Here is a 24,652-nt window from a genome sequence, read left to right as displayed (position 1 = left end):
TCTCTGCTCAGCTCTTTGTAGGCCAGGCAGAGCTCGTCATGTTTAGTCTCTAGTCTGTCAGTTCTGCCACCAAGAGCAGATATTTCCTGAGTGAGATTGTTAGCTGTTTTGTGCAGCTCTGTTTGAAACTTTGCAATAACTTGGTATACATAGCTTCCAGGCTATTGTCAAGGTCTATTTTAGTGAGAGGTGCACGACACTCACTGTAAGATGCGGAGGCTGAGACAGATTTCGGAGTAGATGCCTGTATGGTGTTCTTATCGGGTGCAGGGGAGAGGCCGGCGCCATCTTGCTCCATGCCGAATCTTTCCCTGGCTCTGAGGAGGTAGTGAGTTAGGGTCTTTTGCGGGGTTTTGCGGCTTTTCCTGCGGGCAGACGACATGCACAAGTGGTTGTTGAGGCAGGGGGTGTTTATGGTGGGTGTGATCGATGCGGTTTAATGGCCCCTAATGCCTGAATCTCGGCCGTGATGTGCGGAGCTCTCCAATCAAGCCGCCATTCCGTCCCACGCCACGCATGCGTCACCCTACATGTGGTGCTATGCAGTGTGATTTCAGCCCATTCGTTTTGAATGGGCTAAAATCACACCACGCTGCACTAAAATTATTGTATTCACTACTTTTTAAACCACACTGTAACCGGAACTTTTGTACCATGCAGTCCAGTGTGGGCAGGTGTAGGAAAATGCAATGCATTTGCAACCTGCGTTTGGGGTGTCATTAACTTTCTATTGACACCCTCTGCAGATTGCAAATGGAGTACATTTTGCATGCAGTCTGAATCGCATAGGAATGCATAGTACATTTCTGTTTGATTCATGTGTGGGCATCGTGTGAACCGGCCCTAAAAGAGAAAAATAAATGTGTCTGGAAATTAATGCAGTTAGCTAAGGTGGGAGGGATGGCAGGGTAATATTAAAAAAAAAATCTTTATTACTTTAATAAACGTGTGTGTAGGTTTTTTTTATTATTATTATTTGTTATATTTTAACCCCATAACTCAGTTCTGAGGATTAACTTATGATCCTTTAGGGTGGAGGATGGTAGAGGAAAATTAGTTTTAAAAAAAATAATATATGTAAATTTATACTTTATAATATTAGTCAGGATGTGTATGTGCTTTTACATGTGTTTGTTATTTATTTTTCAACATCTCTGAGAAATAATCAATGATCCTTTACTGTGGATCATAGGTTTTCTCACACAGGATGGCTGCTGTTCAGCTAGTTAAACCTTCCCCACATTCCTTTCACTCTCTAACACAGTACTAACACGCTGCTAGCTAACACCGCATATCACCGACCTGGAGTCAACACAACACGGTTTACTAAACAGCCTCGAAGCAGGTGTAAATTGGCGGTGTTAGAGCGTGTTAGGAGAACGGTGATAATGCAAGAATTAACACTGGTTACTAAACGTACACCTAAATGTGATTATTTTAAAAGGGGGGATTATTTTCTATACCCACTGTATGAGGTTTTGTACTCGGCTAAATGTGTATTCCTGGTTAATTCACCTCTCAGTCCTAGCTGAATTATTAATGACTTAAGAAGTTGTTTCTGATCTTTGGACATCCCGTAAATGTTCTTAACTTTCATCTCTCTTCTGATTAGGAGCAGCAGATGCTTGCAAAAGGAAATTGTTTTTTGACTCTTGAAATGGTCTCCTTTTCCCATTTCCTAATGCTTCTGATGCAGTAATAAAGCATGGCGAATCGTTGCTTGCAAAATCCTGTGTAATTAAGCAAAACAGAAGATTAAAAAGATTGTATATAGAATTATCTTTTCTTTTTACAGTTCCTATCATTCAGTGAATGGCAAATTATAACCAAACAATTCCAGGATCTCTGGAAAAGTTTTTAAATGATCAAAGAATCTTCAAATACATGCTATCTAGGGCATGGCGTGTAGTTGAGAAGGCGTTTGGAATAGGGTTACCACCTCATCCCTTTAAACCATGACACACATTAATTACAAAGGTTCTGTGGCTGATTAAGGTGGTAATTAAACTCACTTAGTGCCTCAGAACCTGTGTAATTATTATGTGTCCTGGTTTAAATCGATGAGAGGTGGCAACCCTAGTTTGAAATCATGTCTGAGTTAGAATTTTTCAAACCACAATCAACCTTAGCATTAACAAAATTGATACTATTGTACATTGTTGTGTATTACATAACTATTTGCACCGTTTAAGCAGCTCTTACATGCTACAGTCTCATCTTGAGAGGGAAGATACTGTAGCAAAAAATATAATGCTAGGGGAGTGGAGAGGTTAATTTATAGAAATCCGACGAGTAACCGTCCGGTCCAGGGGCTTTTCCAGAGGTGAGGCCTGAGATGGTGCTTTGGATTTCTGCAGTGGATATAGGGGCATTAAGTGCAGATAGTGCAGATGGATCGAGCGTAGGGAGTTTGACTTTTGCCAATAAGGCATTAGCAGCCTCAAGATCGATTGGATCAGGGCCATACAGGGAAGCAAAGAAATCTCGTATTACCGCATTAATAGTCTTGGGGTCCGATGTTTTTGTCCCTGAGGGTTGGTTGATTTCCGCAATGTGGACTGCGGAATGTGGGCCTTTACAGAGGTGAGCTAGATCGAATAATTGCCCACATGTCAAAGTTCGCCTTCGCCTCTTTCCAGGCTGTCCGATTGGGTTGTGAGTTGTTATGGGATAGATTTGTCTGGGCAAGACGAAGGGCCGTGCTGGCGGCTTGAAATTGGGCCGAAGCATTTTTCTTGTGAGTCGCTGCGAATGCTATTATGCGGCCCCTAAGAACCGCCTTCCCTGTTTCCCCGAGAAGAATCGGGTCCCCGGAATGGGCCGCGTTATCCTCCAAGAAGGAGGACCACGTCCGCTCTAGGGAGCGGAGGAGGTCCTCGTTCTTGGATAGGTACGATGGGAAGCGCCATAGGCGCGCCGAATTAATGCTGTCCGGATAGGATAGATCAACTGAAATCGGGGCATGATCTGATATAGCAATTTGGGCGATGGAGGGATCAGAGATGAAATTGAGGATGGGGGGATTGGTGAAGAAGTAGTCTATTCTGGACAGACTGTCGTGGGGGTGGGAGAAGAAGGTGAATTCCCTTTCCAAGGGGTACAATTCCCTCCAGGCATTGGTAAGTTGGAGAGCATGGACGAATGTCGCTAGGTGCGTGGATGGTAGAGTGGAAGTGGAAATGGAAGTGGAGATGGGCGGGGAGTGACGATCCTTAGCCCTGTCCTCGTTGGGGTGCATGACAGAGTTAAAGTCACCCCCCAAGAGGAGAGGGAGATGGATGTAGGGAGCTAGTTTGGTAGTGAGGTCGTTAAAATAGGAGAGGGTTGGTGAATTTGGAGCATATACATTTGCAATAGCTAAGGTGAGGGAGCGGATCTTGAGTTTCAGGATAGCCAATCTTCCGAGGGCGTCTACGTCTTCGGATAATATATCACAGGACAAGTTTTTGTTTATGAGTACAAGGACACCCGCCTTCTGTTTTACCGCTGGGGATCCATAAACCTATCCCACCCAGAGCTTTTTCATACGATGGAAATCAGAGGCTGCCAGGTGTGTTTCCTGCAGCAGCGCAATGTCAGCCTTCATGCGTTTCAAGTGGCGGAGAACAGCCATTCTCTTGTTAGAGGGTTCTCAGACCCTTAATGTTCCAGGAGATAATTTTCATGCTAAGGAGGGTCAGAGGGGGCGAGGAAGAGTAATGTGGCTTTTATAGTTAGGGACACAGGGCAGAGTGGAAGCATCTTGTTGCGTAAGGGTCTAAACCTCTGGAGCATCATAAAGGGGGCCACAGAAGGCATGTAGATGGGGGCGGCATTCCCAGGGAGAAGGAGGGAAGGAGCTAACACTATATTTAAAAGGAGGGCAAAAGAAACAAAAAGAACACATACCAGTAACATACTGGACTTCTCTTTTTTCCCAGAGAGCCATATCCTACCCAGACGGCGTTACCGGAGAGGTTGCTGTTGGCACTCCTGGGACGACGTGCGCGAACCATCAGAACATGTAGGATAGTTCCCCGCTTAGGGTGAGAGTATCCGGTTGCGGGAAAGACAGGGTCCCTTCGTGAATACTGGAGCCGCCAGATCACAAGCCAGGAAGGACCGGCCAAAGTCACTCCGGCAAGGCCGTGCAAGTCTGCGAAAGAAAACACAACAGTAAATTAGACCTAAACCGGCAACAAATACTGAATAATACGTAGGAAGAAGAAGCATTGGTAAAGGATTACATTAGAAAGCATATAATGAGACACAGTATTGTGACCAATTCAGCCATGGGGGGGGGAGGAAGACTAAGGCACGGTCAGAGCAGAGACCCGTAGGATTGGATCCGACGTGCGATAAGGTATGTAGGGGGGGTGATGCCGAACCCTGGTCAAGTTAGGGGGTCAGAGTCATAAGGGAGTCAGTCCTGGAGGCTACTTCTCAGATCTGGGGGAGTAGCAGGCCCTTTTAGGAGATTCCTTCCTTGGGCTATTGAGGCTTCTGATCCCCGGGGAGCGTGCAGGTGAGGACGCCTGGGTTTCCATTGGGATGTGCATGTAGGCTTGTAGATAGTTTGCCGCTTCTTCTGGGAGTGAAAAGGATTTTGCTTCACCTGCCGCAGTAGTAAATCGCAGAATTGCAGGATCCCTTTTTGGAAAAGCGCGGCACAGGTAGGTTGGAAGGCTTTCCGTCGCTGTGCGACTTCCTGCGAGTAGTCCGCAAACAGAAGGATCTTGTGGCCATCCAATTGTAACGATTTAGCGTTGCGGAAAGATTTTAGAATAGCAACCCTATCAGCGTAGTTCAAAAAGCGGGCTATGACCGGTCACGGTGAACGCCGGTCGTTAGAGGGGGGGCCCAGGCGGTGTGCTCTTTCCACCATACACGGGGTGGTGATGCCCAGGGCTTGGGGGATCCTGACGGAGCAAACTTCATCCAGGGCCGCATTGTGGTATGATTCAGGGACTCCAATGAAGCGAAGATTGTTCCGGCGGGAACGGTTCTCCAAATCGTCCAATTTTTCCAGAAGATACTGTTGGGTCTGAGCATACCTCTGATCATTAGCCATATTGGCTTGAATCTCATCCTCGACATCCGATAGGCGATGTTCCACTGCTGAGAGTCTCTTGGATTGATCCCCTAGCTCCTTGTGGAGCTGAGAAATGCCGGCTGTGACCGCCATTTCCACTGCTGAGGGGATTGTGGGTGAGAGCAGGGCGGCCACAGCATGAGCTATGCGGGCATATTGTTCTTCTTCCTGTGGAGTTGCAGGGGAAAAGGTTCCTGGGAGAGCTGGTGGCTGCAGTCCCGCAGCGTGGCTGAGCGGAGCGGCGGCCATATTGGCTGCACTGCTTGTGTGTGTGACAGCCTCTGTGTGCTGATCTCCGAGCGGGGGGGGGTCCCGTGGATTACAAATTTATCCATGCTGCGGGAGACCGGGGTGCGCGGGGAGACAGGGCAGATCAGTTTCGCCGTCCTGGGAGGCCGTAGAACGGGTCTAATAAGCAGATGAATACCGGAGCCGCCGCCTCCACGTTCAGCTCATCGGGCGCCGGAACCGGAAGTCTAGGTGAGTGGAGAAATGTCACTGATTGACTAATGAATATAGGTCGTGCGCAACCACGGCTTCCTACATAACTTGCACACCAAAATCGCCTGGATATACCTTGTGGGACGTGGAGCAATTGAATGACAGAACAATATGTATTCTTTTAGAGAAATGTCTAACGCTATTGATCAAAAAGTGCTGAGGATATATATAGTAACTATGAGCAGCAGAATAAATAGTGTATTCGGAATGCAGATGTACCAGGCTCCTGAGGGAGGAATGCGGAGACCTGGGTGCTTAGAAGAAGCTGTCTGAGGGGAGCTGTCTGCCACAGACCTGTCTGGTATCACTGGAGGGCATCGCTTGGAAGATTGGAAGGAGGCATCCATCTGTCCTTGGGCCTTGTGAGTACAGATATTGGAAGGATCTCGGGGACCTTGTGCTTTAGCTACCCCTCTGGTGCCTAGTATAGTCAGCTGTGGGTCTATTAAAGGGGACACTGGCTAGTGTCCTGAAGAGCTCTGTCCAGTTGTTTTGTCCACTAAAGAAAAAGGTCTTGTTCTACAAACTCTACTACTATTTAGGCAGAGAGCAAGTTTATGTCCTTAGTTGTACATAGTTCTTATCTTGGAACAATCCACCACATTCCTGATCCCTATCCAAGTTCTTCAAAAATAAAAAACAAAATAAACAATATCCCCTAGACTATTTTTGGAGAAAGAGTGCATGGGCCTGTTGTGTGCCTGGCTGCAGGGCTGATATTGGGAAGACCTGGAAAAGTAATTCCTGCAGCTCCCAAGTGAGTAGCGCTACATAATGCATGCTTCCAGACACATTTGAGAGGTACATGGGATGATATGAGATCTTTTTCTTTTTGTGGCATAGAGTGAGTTTATTCTGGGAAGAGAGGAGGTGATAGACATAAAAAATTGAGAGGTTTGGTGGGTAATTAGGTGCAGACTCGTGCCCCAAGTGGTTTGAATCACAGGTGGGACATGGATCTGTAGCTCAGATAAGCACATGTGACATCATTTTATTTTGCATCTGCCTGCTTCACTAAGCCTGGAGAATCATGTTTACATGTGTTTTATTATTTTTTCATATTTGGTACTGCACATGCATGTCTATATTTTAATTTCCCTCCATTTGATATTACATTTATATTTCCCTTTACCCAGCACTGCGGTCCTTTTGCAGTACATACATGTGTAGCACCCTCCTAGGTAGGTGCTAGGCAGAGAAAGTATAGTTGCTCTGTCTGCTTATCAGGGGAGCCTGATTAATAGCTAGGCCTGTTGCATGTGTCCAGGGTGTGATTCATCTTGGCTGAGGGAATGTCCCCGCTGTATCCAATAGGGGAGCCTGTTGGACAGTGGAAGAAATCCAGCCAGTGACACACAGGCTTTTGTAACTATCTCAGTGGGTTGGCACAAGCAGTGGTGCATCCTGGGATACTTTTTTTTTTTTTTTTTTTGTTCAAAAACTTTTATTGAAAAAATAAAAACACATACAAAATTGTATACATATAAAGTGCACATGCATACATGCATAGATTCAAAAACTTCCATACATACATGTATCATCAGTAGAAAAATATAGATCAAAGAGAATACATTTTGTGTGAAAGAAAAGTATATATATATATATATATATATATATATTTTTTTTTTTTTTAAATAACAAGTAAGAAAGTAAACTTTCATAAATTGAAACATATTCAAAGAAAAGGAACATATAAATAATAGAAGAATTTGTCGTCACCTGTTCCCATGCCTCAATGGGAGTGACAACATTAAGTTGACTAGGTCTAAAAGATAAGGAAATAATTGACAAATTGTCCATAGCCAATGAAGTATATATTTACAGACTGTCTTCAAGAATATATATTTATGCAATTAAAGAACATTTATATAAATACTACGGAGTCCATTTTTTATCAAAAAGTTAGTGAAGGAATCGTGTAAGTATTCCATTAAAGCGGTTGTATCCCGCTTTTTGACACTTTTACCTACAGGTAAGCCTATAATAAGGCTTACCTGTAGGTACAAATAATATCTCCTAAACCGGCACGGTTTAGGAGATATTTACAGTACATGTAGCCGCTCGCGCGAGCGGCGCATGCGCTCTGAAGGTCCGGGGGGACCTTCAATTAACTTGCCGGGAGCTTGCCGGAAAAATCACTCCCGCGCGCATGCGCGGGAGTGACGTCATCGCGGCTCCGGCCAATCAGCGCGCTGGAGCCGTCTCTTTCGGCCAATCAGCGTGCCGGAGCCGCCGAACCCGGAAGAGACGACGAGGGATCATGGCAGCGCCCGCATCGATGTCCGGGGGTCCGTGTCGGGGCTTCGTTGTAAGGTAAGTTAAACATAATGGGCTAGTATGCGATGCATACTAGCACATTATGCCTTTGTCTTGCAGGTTTTTTTTTTTTTTTTTTTAATTGGGTTTACAACCGCTTTAATCAAATTTCTTCGAATCTATTCAGAACCATTGAATAGGGGATTTCTAAATTTTTCCATTGAGCGGCCACCATCCACATCACTGCAATACAAATAGTGTGTATCAATCTAGTTAATGAAGAGAATATATCTGGGATGTTTTGAAGTAACAGACATTTCGGCAATGTGAGGTTTATTTTTTTATCCATTAATTCCCCCATTTAACAGAGAAAAAACTTACGACCAGGTGTGGGCCATCTTATTACATTCCCAAAACATATGTTTCAATTTGCCTGTTTCTCCACAACCTCTAAAACACGTGGGTGGTATTTCTGGGAAAAATTTGTTTAATTGCTCTGGTGTATAGTACCAACGAGTAAAAACTTTCATAGCTGTTTCTCTGATACTCATAGATTTTGTAGATTTTCGTATATTTAGGATCATCGTAGACCATTCTTGTGTTGAAAATGTTAGTTGTAATTCCTTTTCCCAATCGGACATATATTTTAATTTCAGCTCACGGTCCCGAGAAATTAAATCGAAATATAGTCTAGAAATTGAGCCTCTAGCTAGAGGTTCTACCAAGCATAAGTGTTCGAACACTCTGAAAGAGTTGTTGGACGGGCGGGAGAAATATTTTTCAAAATAGGCTTTTATTTTATCATAATTAGATATTTCGGAAATAGGGATCTTGTGAGTGTCTGTCAATCTCTCAAAAGTGTGAAACACACCACCATCATAAAGATCCTTGATTCTATGTAAATCATTCATCTGCCACCAGACAAAATCCTCAGGGCACATCAATTATTCTTCTAGCCTTGGATCTCCTAGAAATGTGGTACCGAAGGGAGGATAAGAGGGTATTTTCTTAAGACCTCCCGCTTTTCCCCAAATTTTCAAAGTATCTGAAACTATTTTGTTTTTTAGAGAGATAGTCCTAATAGGGATAATATCAGTCCAGAGAAGGCCCGATAGGTTATAAGGGGAAACAGAGCTTCTTTCAAAGCAAACCCATGGTGCAGCTCCTTCTTGTATGTGCCATTGTGCTGCCTGGGAGTGTCTGCTGCTAATGTAATATGTCCAAATGTTTGGTGCACCTAAACCTCCCAAAATGTGAGGTTGGTAAAGTATTGTTTGTGAGAGTCTGGGTTTTTTATTGTGCCAGTTAAATTTATTGAGGGAAGATTGAATCTTGGTGATATATGATTTTAGATAGATATAGGGAGGGCTCTAAACAGATATACTAGTTTGGGGAGGATATTCATTTTAAGTGCTGTGATTTTTCCTAAAAATGATAGAGGGTAAGAGGACCATAGTTGTAAAGTACTTCTTATTTTAAAAAATAGAGGTGGTATATTGCAATCAAAGAGTTATTAATAATCTTTAGAAAGTTTTATACCCAGGTAGAAGAGGTTATCCGATGACCATGCAAACTGGTAACTATTTTTCAGATGTATAAGCTCTGTGTCTGAGAAATTTAATGGGAGTGCAGCTGTCTTGGTGACATTCACTCCTAAGCCCGATATGTCCGCAAATATATTAAGAGTTTGTATGAGTTTCGGTAAAGAGGCAGTGGGATTAGAAAGGAACAGGAGGGCGTCATCCGCGTAGAGACTCAGTTTCTAATCATTATTTCCTTTACTATATCCAGTGATCTCAGAGTGCTTTTCAATCACCAAGGAAAGTGGCTCTAGGGCTAGGGCAAATAGGAGAGGGGAAAGCAGGCAACCCTGTCTTGTTCCCCTGCCCAGAGGGAAGAAAGGGGAATTACAGCCCAGTATTTTAATTCTAGTTGTATTACGGTCATATAGCGCCATAAATCCACCCAGGAGTGATGACAAGGGTCAAGGGGCAGAGTGGCCATCTTAGACACATGTAAGAGATGCATTGATATACCGAGCTGTCCTGTAATGCATGGTGGAGCGTACAGTGAGTACTGAATAAACATACGTTGTTCCAGATCAGAGTCCGGTGTCTCTCACAACACGGAGAATATGACAGTGGAGACGAGGTTGGGATTTTCAAGGTTACTATCCGTGTGAGAAAAGAAAAAAAAAAAAAACTCTGGATTGTCACCTGGATACAAACACCCACAGAGCCTAGCAGGAAAATGTCATTGATCGGGACATTAAGTGAATTTGATGGAGAACAGACATCCTGGAGTTCCTGGGTTGAGATACTGGAGAGTATTTTGGTGCAAATGCCATCCCAGGCAACAGGCAAGTAGCAGTCTTTCTGACAGTGGTTGGTGCTAGGACATATGACACTCTTAGGGATCTCATTTTCCCTGAAAAACCAGCAACTAAGACTTTGGCAGAGCTTCTGACACTGTTAGGGAATCACTTCCAGCTTAAACCACTAGAGATTGCAGAAAGATTCCGGTTCTATCAGCGACAGCAACAGCCGGGTGAAGAAATTAAGGCTTATGTGCTCGCCCTTCGCAGACTAGCCTCAACCTGTTCTTTTGGGGAGTACTTACCGACTGCACTAAGGGATAAGTTTGTCATGGGATTAAATAGGGAGTCTAGCCAAAAGAGACTGTTAATAGAGAAAGACCTTACCCTTACAAAGGCAATTGAGATAGCTTCAGTGATGGAAATGGCTGTGAAAGATACAGAGGCATTGAACCCCCAGAGCAGAAGGGAAGAGGTTAAAGAGGAAGTTTTCAGAACAGCAGTCAAGCCAACAGCAGAAAACTGGAAATATAGACCCTCACCAAGCCAGGAGTCAGCTTGCTGCCGTTGTGGGAATACAGACCATGATCACAAACTCTGCCGGTTTAAGGATCAGTTCTGTCATAATTGTGGTAAGGCAGGCCATCTGAAACGAGTCTGCCGTAGTAAGAAGGTGCAAAATAAACAACCTCTGAACACCAGGACAAAGGCATATATGGTGGGAAGATATACATCGTCATCGGAATCAGAGGATGAGGAAGTGCTCCACAGATTGGACATACATCATATGCATTCAGCACCCTCAGCAATGACTGTAGAGGTAACCGTGGAAGGAAAGAAACTCAAGATGGATGTAGACACAGGAGCAGCAGTTTCAGTTATCACCCAGAAATAATGGAGAAAACTTCTGATCCGAACAACTGTCCGTCCAACACCAATCAAACTGCAGACATGCTCAAAGCAGATACTCCACCCACTGGGTTACGTGAAAGTACAGGTATCCTACAAGGGTCAGACGAAGAGAATGCCATTATATATCCTAGAACATAAGGGACCCCCTCTCTTTGGGAGAGACTGGATTGCTCACTTTGGCATGCCAGACATCGCCATAAGCCCCTGCAACACCGTGACCATCCCATCAGGAGATAAAGAGGGATGGGTGGAATCCCTGAAACAGCGATTCCCACAAGTCTTTGATAACCATTTGGGGAAAATAAAGCATGACTGTGTGAGACTCAGGCTGAAACCCAACGCCCAGCCTAGGTTCTTCAAAGCTAGGACGGTACCTTTTGCACTCCGAGCAGGTGTGGAAGCTAAACTAAGCCGGCTGGAGGAACAAGGTGTCATCTCAAAGGTAGAGCACAGTGAGTGGGCATCACCAGTTGTATCAGTAAAGAAAGCGAATGGGGACTTACGCATTTGTGGCGATTTCCGCATGGCACTGAATTCTCAACTGGAGATAGACCAGTATCCCCTACCCAGAGTAGATGACATTTTTGCCTCTCTTGCAGGAGGTCAAAAGTTCACCAAGCTTGATCTCAGGCAAGCTTATTTACAGTTTGAGGTCCACCCTTCATCCCACAAGTTTCTAACCATCAACACTCACAAGGGACTGTATGAATACAATTGAATGGTGTTTGGTGTAGCCTCCGCCCCAGCCATTTGGCAATGCAAAATGGATGAGATTTTGGCGGACATTCCTTTCACACAGTGCCTGTTAGATGACATGCTCATCACGGGCCTGACGGACCAGGAACACAAGCTTGTGTTGGCGAGACTCCATGAGCAGGGTCTAAAAGTGAACCTAGCGAAATGCCAATTACCTAAATTGGAGTTTTTTGCCCACTTGTGGATGCAGAGGGTATACACACCACGGAAGCCAAAGTTGATGCTTTAGTAAAAGCTCCAGCCCCAACCAACATCCAACAGCTGCGATCTTACCTGGGCTTGCTGAACTATTACCACAAACTCCTGCCAGATCTAGCACACACTTTGTTTCTGTTGAACAAGCTTTTGGAGAAACACTCCAGATGGAACTGGTCGGCTGCATGCCAACGTGCTTTTGAAGTTTCTAAGTGAAAGCTGTTGGCGTCACGCATGCTCGTGCACTATGACCTCCAAAGGCCTCTCACCTTGGCTTGTGATGCCTCACCCTATGGTCTAGGGGCTGTACTATCTCACGTTTTACCAGATGGGTCAGAAAAACCTGTGGCATTCGCCTCCAGGTCCTTGACAAATGCAGAAAGCAATTACTCTCACATTGACAAAGAGGCTCTAGAATATGGGCAATTAAGAAGTTTCCTCTTTACCTGTATGGTAGGGAATTCACCATACTGACCATAAACCACTCCTTCAGATCTTTAGCCCTGACAAAGGCATCTCCCAGACGACTGTGGCCCGTCTTCAACGCTATGCCCTATTCTTGGGAGCATATAGCTACAAAATCCAGTATCGCAGCCATGATGCCAATGCGAATGCGGACGCCATGTCCCCTCTGACAAGGACATTAACAGACTCTAATCCACCAGTCAAGAGTTGTCGTTACACCAGCCTGTCCTTTTTGTCTTCTGGGAAGGTAGCAGCCCATACAGCCAAGGATACCTTCCTTAAGACAATACTCTCCTGGGTACGGTAAGGTTGGCCTGCAACTGTCACACAGGATTATGAACCTTATTTCCGTAGGCGTCTGGAATTAACTGTGGCTGGCAACTGTGATCGTTCCACAGACCCTCCGGAGACACATTCTGGACTTGCTACATACTGGTCATCCCGGGGGCACACGTATGAAACAAAAGGCCCGAGGCTATGTGTGGTGGCCGAACCTAGACTCAGATATCACAACATATGTGAATGCGTGTGCTGGATGTACACAAACTGCAAGAGACCCTCCTGGAGGGTGCGTCCAGCCCTGGACTTGGCCCACGGTTCCCTGGTTTTGACCTACACTTGGACTTTGCAGGCCCGATCAGAGGACACACCTTTTTGATCATAATTGATGCCCATTCAAAGTGGCCTGAGGTCATTCCTGTTATCCAGCCGACGACTAAGGCGACGATTTCCATACTGTTACATCTCGCTGCTACATTTGGATACCCCAGAGAAAGTGTCACAGACAACGGTGCACAATTCACAAGCCAGGAGTTTCAGAGTTTCCTGACTGCCCACAACATCAAACACAAGTTGACCGCACCTTACCACCCGGCTACAAATGGTCAAGCAGAAAGGTTTGTACAGACCTTCAAACGCTATTTCAAAGCTACTGTGGCTACAAGTAAACAACAGTCCCTGTCACCCCAGCAGCTGGACTCCTTCCTTTCTGCTTACAGAAACACACCACATGCAACCACTGGCAAAACTCCAGCTGAACTTCTTTTGGGTCGGCAGCCATGGACTGTTTTGGACATGCTCCGCCCTCAAACAGTCCAGGAACATGTACGGCAGTCCCAAGAGAAGAGGGTCGAACACGACGAGATTCCCCAGTTTACAGCCCAGCAAAAGGTACGGGCCCGATCTTATGGCGCTTCCAACACTCGTTGTCTTCCTGCTATCGTCGCAGAGACTTTGGGACCCAAAATGCATAGGGTCTGCCTGGAAGATGGTTCCATTTGCAGACGGCATGCGGACCAATTGCGTTTTTGTTCTCATCTGCCCGAATCCCTAACATCGGCTGCACCTCCAGTGTCTCAAGGATCTGCTCCTACCAGATCAGGAGGCATTGAGACTGATGCTTGGGGGGACTCTGAACTTTTGAACTCAGCTCCAACAGAGCCCTCCAGCCCTGGTCCGGAGTTCTGTTCACCCTCTGAGCTAGGGGATCCCCTCTTGGCCCCGCCGGTGTCCATTCTGGCCAGCCCTGTTTCCTCCAGCCCCGAGTCGCTGGGTGCCCGTCCTCGATGACGCTGTCGCCCACCTTACCGGTTTCAGCTGCAAGACTGGTTACGAGACTTTCAACAGGCCCGCCGAAAGTGATCCACTGCCATGTTCTCCCCGTAGCGTCCCTGGAAGTTGTTCTCACATCTGGATGCGGAAGGAGCCATGTAAATCTCCTGAGTTGGAAGACTGTATGGGACAATTATTAGTTTCTGTTTTATGCCTGTTCTCGTTTTGTTGTGTGTTTTTTTTTTTTTGTTGTTTTTTTTTTTAGGGATGGATGGAAGGTGTTATAGCTGAAGGGTTTCACATGTACTGTTACTTTAAGGCTGGCTCCACCCAGGAGTGATGACAAGGGTCAAGGGGCAGAGTGGCCATCTAAGACACATGTAAGAGATGCATTGATATACCGAACTGTCCTGTAATGCATGTTGGAGTGTACAGTGAGTACTGAATAAACATACGTTGTTCCAGATTAGAGTCCGGTGTCTCTCACAACACGGAGAATATAACAAGGGGATAGTATAGAAGAAAATTTTTTGTAATATATTGCAGTGTAGCCATCTGGGCCTGGGGCAGAGGAGTTCCTGAGATCACGTATGATTTGTGATACTTCAGTCTCCATGATCGGGGCATTCAAACTGTGCAAGTCTGAAGAGGAAAGCTTGGGGATCGAAATGTCATTAAACCTTTTCACAGAGTCTGAAGTGGGTTCTATACTAGGGAGCGAAAGTAATTTTGAATAAAAGTGTTAAAAAATCTCAAGCACTTCTTTAGGGTGCGATGTGGTATTGCCCGAGGTGGTATTAAATTTATATATATATGTGTGGGGGTTTGAGTGTTTGGTTAAATTTTCTGGCCAACATTGTAGACGCGGTGTTGCCATACAACGAAAACCTAGATTTAGAGTATCTTAATGATTTTTTAGCATTTTCACATAAAATAGTATTGAGTTCTGCTCTTTTTTCGGATATTTGTTGTCTGACTTGTGTGTCGTGTGTTAGGGTTTTTGTATAGTTTCTGAAGGTCGGTAGTAAGAGAGCGATTTTCGCTGATCTTTCTCTATTTTTTTTTTTTTTTTACTGCCAAGGCAATGAGCTTTCCTCTGACAAAGGCTTTATGAGTCACCTATGTATTGGCCACAGAGGTATCCCCAGGGGGGTTTAGGGTAAAAAAAATCTGTTATTGCATCTGAAAACTCCTGAACCACCAGGGGGTCCGAAAGAATTGAGTCATTAAGTCTCCATGTAAAAGAGGATGGGGGGAATCCTATGTGTTTCGTTTCAAAAATCACCATGTAATGGTCAGACCAGACACAAGGGAATATTTCGGCAGATATAGAATTAGCCAAGATAATCTGAGAAGTAAAGATATAATCCAGTCTGGCTGAAGAGTTGTGGGGGTGGGAGTAGAATGTATATTCCCTAGAACTTATGTTAAGGCATCGCCAAGTGTCTGTTAATTGTAGGTCTTTCAATTTTCTAGTTATAATTTTGGGGAAAGTCTTGGAGACTGTGGAGGGATTACTACGGTCTAATGTAGGGTGAGCCACCATACCTGGGATACATTATAAAAGTCAAGGGCACATGTGACAGGGGGTCTTTGGGCGGAAAGCTAGGTCCCAGGAGGAGGATGACGGCTGTGGCCTAGTGGACCAGAAAGTGTGGCTAAACCCAGAGGTCCAGTGGAAGCTGACGGTGGAGGTGAGGGCAAAGCAACTCTGGAAAAACAGTGTCTGTGAGTACAGGGGAGCTTGCAGGATGGGTTTGAGCACACAGGCAGTGAGATTTAAGGGGGTGCCAAGTTATTAACCCTGAAGAGAGCCTTCAAGCGGGAACAGTAATCTTATCTTCACTTCAGTGGCAAGGTGAAGCAGCGGCCTTGCCGCATTCTACAGTCAGTTGTCCTCAGAATTGTGCATAGTTACTAGTTGGAGTATGCCACTCATCCCTTCTCCCATCCCAGTTCTAAATAAAACACAAAAACCAAATCCCCTGGACTGATCATTGACTGAGCCAAGAACTTTTAATGACGTTTATCTACTGTCAGTTGCTAATGGCAACCCAGGGGACCTGAGAAGTGTAATTCTCAGCAGCCCTCTAGGGGGCAGTGCTACACTTGTAAAGAGTTAATATCATACAGATTTTAACTCCTTGTAGGTTTTCTTGATCCAGTAGGCTTCCTTTTTGTTATATGTCTTACCAATGTGTCTGTTTGTATAACGTTTATTGAACTCATTTGTTTTTAAGCACACCCTTAATCATTGTGCACTATTTTTAAGCAGTGTTTTTAGAATATATGTTGGTAATGAATAAGGCCAGTTTGGCTAAAACACGTTGACATTTGTGGCTCACTTGTTACCCGCCAATAAACACAAGATTGCAGAGCATACACCAGAGTGCCAGCTTTTCTTTGCATATACAGATCATGTGGATAAGGATTCAGTTGCCTCTGCCAGAGCACCAATGATAAAGCCTCATTATAACACTGGGAGGTAGCAGCACCTACTTTCACGTATTTGGATATCCAGCTCTGCGGCTAACTACTACTTGCTATATTATGACTTGGATAATAATGAACCTTTGCAGGCTGTTTTTATATTCATTTTGTGTATAATATATTGTTTAGGCTACGTTTCCACTAGTGCAACACCAAAGTCGTGCGATTTGGAGTGTGACTTTGCAGTGCGACTTTGATTCAACTTTGAATGCAATTTTGATCTGACTTTACACTCTCTGACTCAGTCGCATCAAAAGACCCATCAAAGTAGTGCAGGTACCTTTTCAAAGTCGCTGCAACTTTAGGTCACATATATTGGAATAAGTCCCATTGAAATCAATGGGCTGTGAGTGACTTGTCATGGGACTTTGTGTTCAAAGTCTCATGACAAGCCACACTAATGGAAACAGAGCCTTATTGAGAATCCCCTTTTTTTTTAGATAAGCAAATATAGACCATGCCATACTTTTTTTAAATGTAAAATTTATGTGTATTTAAATTTATTTTTATTTAGGCTATGCTCCAGTAACAGGAATGTGTCATCCAGTACGAAGCTGTACACTTAATCATGAAGATGGGTTCTCTTCAGCCTTTGTAGTTGCTCATGAAACCGGCCATGTGTAAGTAGGATTGTGGCTACTATTATTATCTTTCTTTTTTTAAGGATAGTGCATTTAATAATATAAAATGTTTAGATACCAGAAATTTAACAATAAACCCCATAACAGATCAGGGAGCATAGAGGTAGCAAAACTTTAAAGCTTATTATAGGCCTCTAGTATGCCTCTAATGCCATATGCCATGCAATGTGAGGCATTTTTTTTTTATTTCACCTTCAGATTAACTCTGGCTTTAGTAAAATTGAGTATTAGAAATTTAAATATAACACTATTGGGATTGGCAACCAATGTGCTGAAACAATAATCACATGCAACCACCACTCCTCCCTCCTTCATGGTATATGTCTTCACTGCAATGGGACAACAATGCTGTCCCACTTTAGAAAATGTTCACATCAGAATAGCATGGTAACGTTTTTTTTTTTTTTTTCAATAAATAAGAATTTGCAATAGATATGCTTTAGCATATTAGGGTGTTGATTTAATGTGGCTTGGGGATATAGTAAAGTCCAACTAACCCTGCAGTTTAAATCTGCTAAATACATTCTATGTACATCAGAACAATCAGTGTACAAAGACTTATTTGTTTTCTTTAGAAAGCAGCCACAGCCTGAGTAGAAATGTCTGTCCATGTTAGGCAGCTTGCATATTTACCTGTCCACTGGTGGCCCTTGCTGTCTGCTTCAAGGTCCCAGCAGTGATTTGCATCCCAGTTGCCATACACTAGATGAGGAGCTAGTGTCCTAGTTACCTTCCAGCTCCCAGCCCTTCATAGCCGATTCAGACTGGGTATTTTGGATGGCTTTAAGTCTTTTCTAGTTTTAGCTCCTGTCACCTTAGAGGGTGCCATGGCCTTTGCTATACACATTGATCATTGCCTACTGGAGAGACATTCAGAATGTTATGCCACCTTACCTCTGGCACCCTTACCTGCCACCGAATCCCCCAAGGGCTCCTGGTTCTGACAGATATATTCAGAATTGGAGTGGCTTATGTGCCCTTTGCCGACATACTCTAGGCCTTTGTCTTTTCTGTCCTTTCATAGTAATTTACCTGGAAAATATCCTCATTTTCGAATCCTCAACAAGCATTTACATTGTCCTATCCAAGCTCCAGGAGCATTCTCTCTGTTATATATAGCAGCCCTCAAATTTTCCACTCGCATTTTGCGAGTTGAAAATGATTGAAGGCGAGAGAGGAGAGGAAGAGACCGAACACTGTTGGTACGTGCAGGGGTGGGCAGTGTCCATATCTGTGATGGGGGGTGCACTAGGAGGTTCTGCTTTCACCTGCCTGACAGGAGTGAATGTCATTCTCCCTCCTGTTATTGCACAATGCATGATTTCTGGACTCCTCTGTTCCAGCCACTTATCTCTCCTTCAGCCATTAATCACTTCTCTCCTTCCAAGCTCCCCTCCCCCTGTTGGTTTGTTCTCCTTCCCGGCCAGGTCACTTTCACTTTGTCTGTCTTCTCTCAGGTATTTTTATCTTCCCTGCACAATCCTAAGTCAGCAGCGATTCTTTTACTCCTCTCTCCTGTTCACATTAACCCTTCATCTACTTCTATCTTTCAGCTGTCCCCTCCATAAATCTGTACTGTATGTCCTGCAGCCCCTGATCCCAGCTCTGAGCATTCCAAGCAGCCATTTAGCTGATCCTGTCCTGTTCCAAAATACAGCCTTAGCACTTTCTCTACAGTCCTTCACTCTGCTCTTCATTAACATATATTATTGCAACCCAGGACCCCCCCCCCCCCTATTCACTCTCTTATCCCTAATAACTGGTAAACTGTGGTTTGGCCAGTGTGAATTGTATGTGCTTTTACCTGGATTTTATGTGCATTTCTATTGAATTTCTATTACAAAGTGCGTTTTCATGAAAGCGCTTTAAAGTCCTGCATGCTGAATCTTTGATGCGGCTTCAGAAAATGCACTGTGTAATAGAATTCAATAGAAGTGCACCTAAAATCCAGATAAAATACACATACAATCACACTGTTGTTATTAATATTTATTTGTGCAACTTCTGCATTCATGCAAAAACATTTAACAGTGTCATTTTATAAAATAATTTTTTGAGGGCGCATTTAGGGGCGGGGCAGGGTAGGGGTTAGGTGGGGCAACTGGTGGCGAGTAACCCTTAAGGCCTGGCTAGTAGCTCAGGACTTGAAATTTTGAGCCCTGATATATAGAATATATATATATAGAAATTCACTCGGTGCGTTGAAAAGTGCACTTGTGGATATTAATATGCGCCAAACGCCATGAATCCCTTGTACTGAAAAGTACAATGTACAGCTCTTTTGTATAAGGTTAGCCAACCGCTCCGCGGCAAAGAAATGAAAAGACCCGCTTCCTGTGGTCAATTTGATGCAATCTGAAGGGTCCCTCTGTGTGACTGTGTTTCCTCCAGAGCAGAGCAGGTTTATTTACAGCAAGTGAACAAAAGGAAAGGGGGTGTCTTCAAGACCACCAATCATAGACGTGTATACATTCAAAAGTGCAATAGAAAAGAATAGTCAATGTTTATGTAGAAACACAGCCATGTGCAGAGATTAACTGCCAGATGAACAAAGAAACATGGCTGCCATCTCATGGACTTGGTCGTGTTAATTCACAAGCATTGGCTCATCATATCCTGTTAGTGGATCCTATCAAATATGGTTCATATAAACCATATTTGATAGTGATCATGCTAATGTTCCAGTGAATGGGACTTTATGATTTCTGCAAAAGACAATAGCAGCAGTATTTCAGTCATATGGATCAAATATGACAGAAAAATGCCAGCCATTAATCCTGGTAAAACGATAAGAATTTCACATCACAAACATATCTTTGCAGTGAATAATTGATCTCTCCTTGCTCTGCCATAAATCAGACTACAAGTATCATGCAATCCCATCCAATGGAAGATTTCCACTAACAGGTCTTTCCTCAGTGCCAGTTAAAACAATATTCGCTGTGCATAGCGATTACTGGTAAACTGACACTGGGAGACATAATGGCAATTTAACAAAAAATACATCCTAAAGAAACGTCCACATAAATATTAATACAATTTCCATAACAGTCCCTCCCTCGATGAATCTTCTTCTTCCAAATAAACAGAATAGTTCTTCTCACAATAAAAACAATCCATTTCAAAGAGTTAAAAAAGGAAAAAAGACAACGGGTCGAAAGGAAATGACACTTGGGTTCCGCTCTTCGGGAGGTGACTTCAGAGGGAGGACACGAGGTGATGGGATGCGTTGATCAGCGGTCGGGCTGGGGTCCTTGGTATCGGATGCAGGAGGATCTTGAGGCATCTTGTCTCAGCGATCAGGATGAGGTCATCTGCTCGGGCTTTGGTGACTCGGTCGACCAGACAAAAGTATAGTTTCACCATGGCATATAAGAGGAATAGAAACAAGAACAACATAGGTATATATACTCCTATTTCCTTCAACCAAGATCCAATGGAGAACAAAAAATCCCCAAAACCTCTCAAAGCCTTAAAAGGATTCCAACCCTCGTTAGCTATAGCTCTGGCTCTGCCTTTCAATGAAGTTACCTTATCCATATGGGCCTGGACCTTTTCACTGATGTCTGCTATCCAGGTACAGCAGTCTTCTCCTATGAATTCACAGAAACCCCCCTTGGAGGCTAAAAGAAAATCTAGTGCCATCTTCTCCTGCAGTACTAAAGTCTCCATTTGTCTCTGCTCTTGAGTAATTTCCCTTACAGCTTCAACAATTTCATTAAACATTTCATCCACAATGGACGAGAAATTATTCAACCATTTCATCAGTTCGATCCCCCGCCCAGTCCAAGCCGGGAACCATGCCCATGCCTGATCGCGAGACGGAAACAGTTCTCTGCGAGTCATGTCTTGCACCCTTGCCTTCCTTAACAGCAGATCCTCACGGTCAGCATCAATGTATGATGTGGGTACGAGCTTCACTAAAGCACACAAACCTTTCGCATTAGGGAGCACTACCTTGTAAGCCGCAGAACCACACAAAATGTAATAGGGACCTGTCAACACTGTACATGAAAAATCTTCCTGTCGGTCAGGGGCAATATATAGTAACATAATAAACTGAGGGATTGCTCCCCTAGTCTGTACATCACAACCGTTCTACCAGCAGATACAATCTGGTCTGTTGGTGTCATGTTAAAAAGACCCGGAGTTTCATTGGTAAGATTGACTGCTATACCTCCCACCGGTTGTAGATCTTACAAATCTAGTTCCAGGTGCCAACACTAAAGTTAAAGCCCATCTGTGGACTACCTGATTGTCCCGATACCCAAATTGGATTGACCAGCAAAGAACAGGAGCCAGAGCTAACATTAAACTATAACTGATGTTACCCACTATGAATGTGTCTTTAAAATCTGTGGACAAGTGTCTCTTGGTTGTCTTCATGCCCATATGAACGTCTGTCATTGCTGGGGTGTAATAGTAGCTAGGTGGAGGTTTGGAGCACACCCAGCAATTAGACCTGTTTGCCGCCTTAGCCAGCTAAAAAGGGATTTTAAACAATACATTGGGATGCTGTTCATCATTACCCTTGCTAAAATACACTTGCTAAAATATACTAAGATAAATATGTAAATAAAAACAATACTCATTATCACTCTTGGATGGAGTTGAGCAGCTTTTTGCAGTGGCTGGCATGGATCCCACAGCTTCAAGGAAGTCGGCGTTGTCAGCTGAACTTGGTATGGCTCGGAATACCTCCGCTCCAATCCCGTCCTTTGATGTTTCCTCACAACGACTAAGTCACCTGGTTGAATAGAATGTACACCGGTTATCATGTCAGGGTCCGGGAGAGACTCCCGAACCCTATGATGGACCTTTTGGAGCTCCCTTTGTCGGGACTGCACCTTACCCGTCATCTGAGAATGTAAAGATGACAGCTGCTGAGGAAAGTACAATACAGTCTCTGGTTGACTCCCAAATAAAACCTTGTAGGGTGATAACCCATGGGGCATTCCTGATGGGGTAAAGAGCAATGGAAAAACATTCGGGGCATGGCTTTTTCTATTCAGCCGTTGAACCTTACCGATACATTAAAGATGAATCCCTGAAGCGCCTTACATACCTCTGCAAAGATCTGACTGGTGAAGTGTGATCCGCGATCCGACTCGATCATTCCAGGCAGCCCCCCTGCGAAAAACTATCTCAGACAGGATCTTTTTCGTGGTGGCAGTGGCAATGGCATTGTGAATGGGCCAAGCCTCTGGCCACCCAGAAAACATATCCAGACAGACCAAGACACGCTCGTACGTTCCGTTTTTTGGCAAAGTGATATAGTCTATCTGAATGCGCTGAAAGGGATATTCCGGTGTGGGTGAGTTCCTTCTCGGTATTGTTACCGTTTTCAGCTGTGGTAGTAAAGCCAGTGCCAATCCAATGCTCCTCCACCTATGCACACATAACCATCTTTGACTGATGCCCGGGGTGGGCCATCATTGGAAAAAGTAATCTGGGTAAACACCATTTACCATCAAGACTGCAGATGTCGCCTGGACCCTGTGTAGCCCCCAAGGCTGTCCAACTCCTCTTTTCCTACATTTCCACTTTGCACTGCAGTTTCCTAAATTCCTCTAGCGACACATCAGAGGGGATGGCTAGCATCAGGGTCTCTGCCCCAGGGCTCAGAGCACCTTCCTTAGCAGCTCTATCTGCCAAGGTATTTCCATTGGCTGCAGTTGTCGTCTCAGTAGTATGAGCCTTTACCTTCAGAATGGCTATCTCGTGTGGAAAAGAAAAAGGCAATGAACAGTCTGTCTATTAACCCCGCATGTTTCACCGACTTCCGCAAACTAGTCAAGAACCCTCTTGCCTTCCAGACAGAACCACAATCATGCGCCAACTCAAAAAGCATATCTCGAATCTGTATAGAAATTGATCCTCTGATCTCTATGTCTTACCATCTGGGGTGTAGTACCTGGAACTATCGACAAAAAGGTTAGCGTCTGGAATGGGGGTCTCTTTCACTGGACTGACAGACACTGATTCCCACTCCATCATAGTTACATAGTTTGTGAGGTTGAAAAAAGATATCAGTCCATCCAGTTCAACCTATGATGTGTGTGTGTGTTTGCTGTTAACCGTACATTGAATACCCCTGTATGTTGTGCTCTTTAAGGTGCCCATCTAATAGTTTTTTAAAACTATTGATGCTCCCTGCTGATACGACTGCTTTTGGAAGAGAATTCCACGTCCTTACTGCTCTGACAGTGAAAAACCCCTTACGTATTTTAAGGTTAAACCGTTTCTCCTCTAGTTTTAGTGAGTGGCCACGAGTCTTATTATATTCCCTTACTCTAAAAAGTTTGTTCCTTATGCTAGGGTCATCACCAGTACAGTATTTGTACATTGATATCATATCCCCCCTCAATCGTCTCTTCTCCAGAGAGAATAAGTTCAGTGCTTGTAGTCTTTCCTCATAGCCGATGCCCTCCATTCCCCTAATTATTTTTGTTGCCCTTCTCTGGACTCTCTCCAGTTCCAGCACATCCTTCCTGAGGACGGGTGCCCAGAACTGGACAGCATACTCCAGATGTGGCTGGACCAGAGTCTTGTAGAGTGGAAGAATAATCTCTTTATTTCTGGAGTGAATCCCCTTTTTTATACATGCCAGTATTCTGTTGGCTTTGCTTGCAGCGGCTTGGCATTGCATGCCACTGCCAAGCCTGTTGTCCACCAGTACCCCCAGGTCCTTTTCCATCCTAAACTCACCCAGAGGTCCCCCCCCCCCAGTGAGTAGCTTGCTTTCGTGTTTCTGATGCCCAAGTGAATTACTTTACATTTTTCAACATTAAACCTCATCTGCCATGTAGTTGGCCACCCCATTATTTTGTTCAGGTCCGCTTGTAAGGTTTCCACATCCTGCATAGAAGATATCGGCATTCTTAGTTTAGTATCATTCGCAAATACTGAGATTGTACTAGATATCCCCTCCTCTAGATCATTTATGGAAAAATTAAACCGGATTGGTCCCAGGACAGAACCTTGGGGGACCCCACTTTCCACACCCGCCCAGTCCGAGTACTCCCCATTTATCACCACCCTCTGGACTCTCCCCTGGAGCCAGTTCTCTATCCAGGTACTCACCCTATGGTCCATACCTACATTCCTTAGTTTGTACAGTAAGCGTTTGTGGGGAACGGTGTCAAATACCTTTGCAAAGTCCTCACTTCATCATAGAAGGTTAATAGATTGGTTTGGCAACAACGATTTTTCATGAATCCATGCTGATTACTACTAATAATACAGTTTTCATTACTATAGTCTTGTATGTGGTCCCTTAACATCCCCTCCAAAATCTTGCAGACTACTGATGTTAGGCTGATCAGCCTATAGTTACACGGGATATATCTCGGCCCTTTTTTAAATATTGGTACCACGTTGGCTTTTTTCCAATCAGCTGGCACCATACCCATCTGTAGACTATCCTTAACCACTTAAGCCCTGGAGGATTTTCCTGCTCAAAAACCAGGGCCTATTTTGTGATTCGGCACTGCGTGACTT

At 44.3% G+C, this 24,652-nt stretch overlaps 1 protein-coding gene across 1 annotated transcript in view; it reads left to right on the top strand.

Annotated features, from left to right (window-relative positions):
* The window catches only part of LOC309554127 (A disintegrin and metalloproteinase with thrombospondin motifs 2-like), a gene marked incomplete at its 5' end in the record, with an annotated part of 1,497,034 nt that overhangs the window by 520,428 nt on the left and 951,954 nt on the right, over positions 1-24,652 (top strand). The window contains one exon of the mRNA XM_082255680.1: positions 17,026-17,131. Coding sequence (XP_082111806.1) covers positions 17,026-17,131 — 106 coding nt within the window. The remainder of the gene's footprint in view (positions 1-17,025; positions 17,132-24,652) is intronic.

This window comes from Pelophylax lessonae, assembly GCF_965119305.1.
Source record: "Pelophylax lessonae genome assembly, chromosome: 4".
Taxonomy (NCBI): domain Eukaryota; kingdom Metazoa; phylum Chordata; class Amphibia; order Anura; family Ranidae; genus Pelophylax; species Pelophylax lessonae.
The sequence above is the reverse complement of the archived record's forward strand: the minus strand, read 5'-3'. Positions and strand labels throughout refer to the sequence as shown.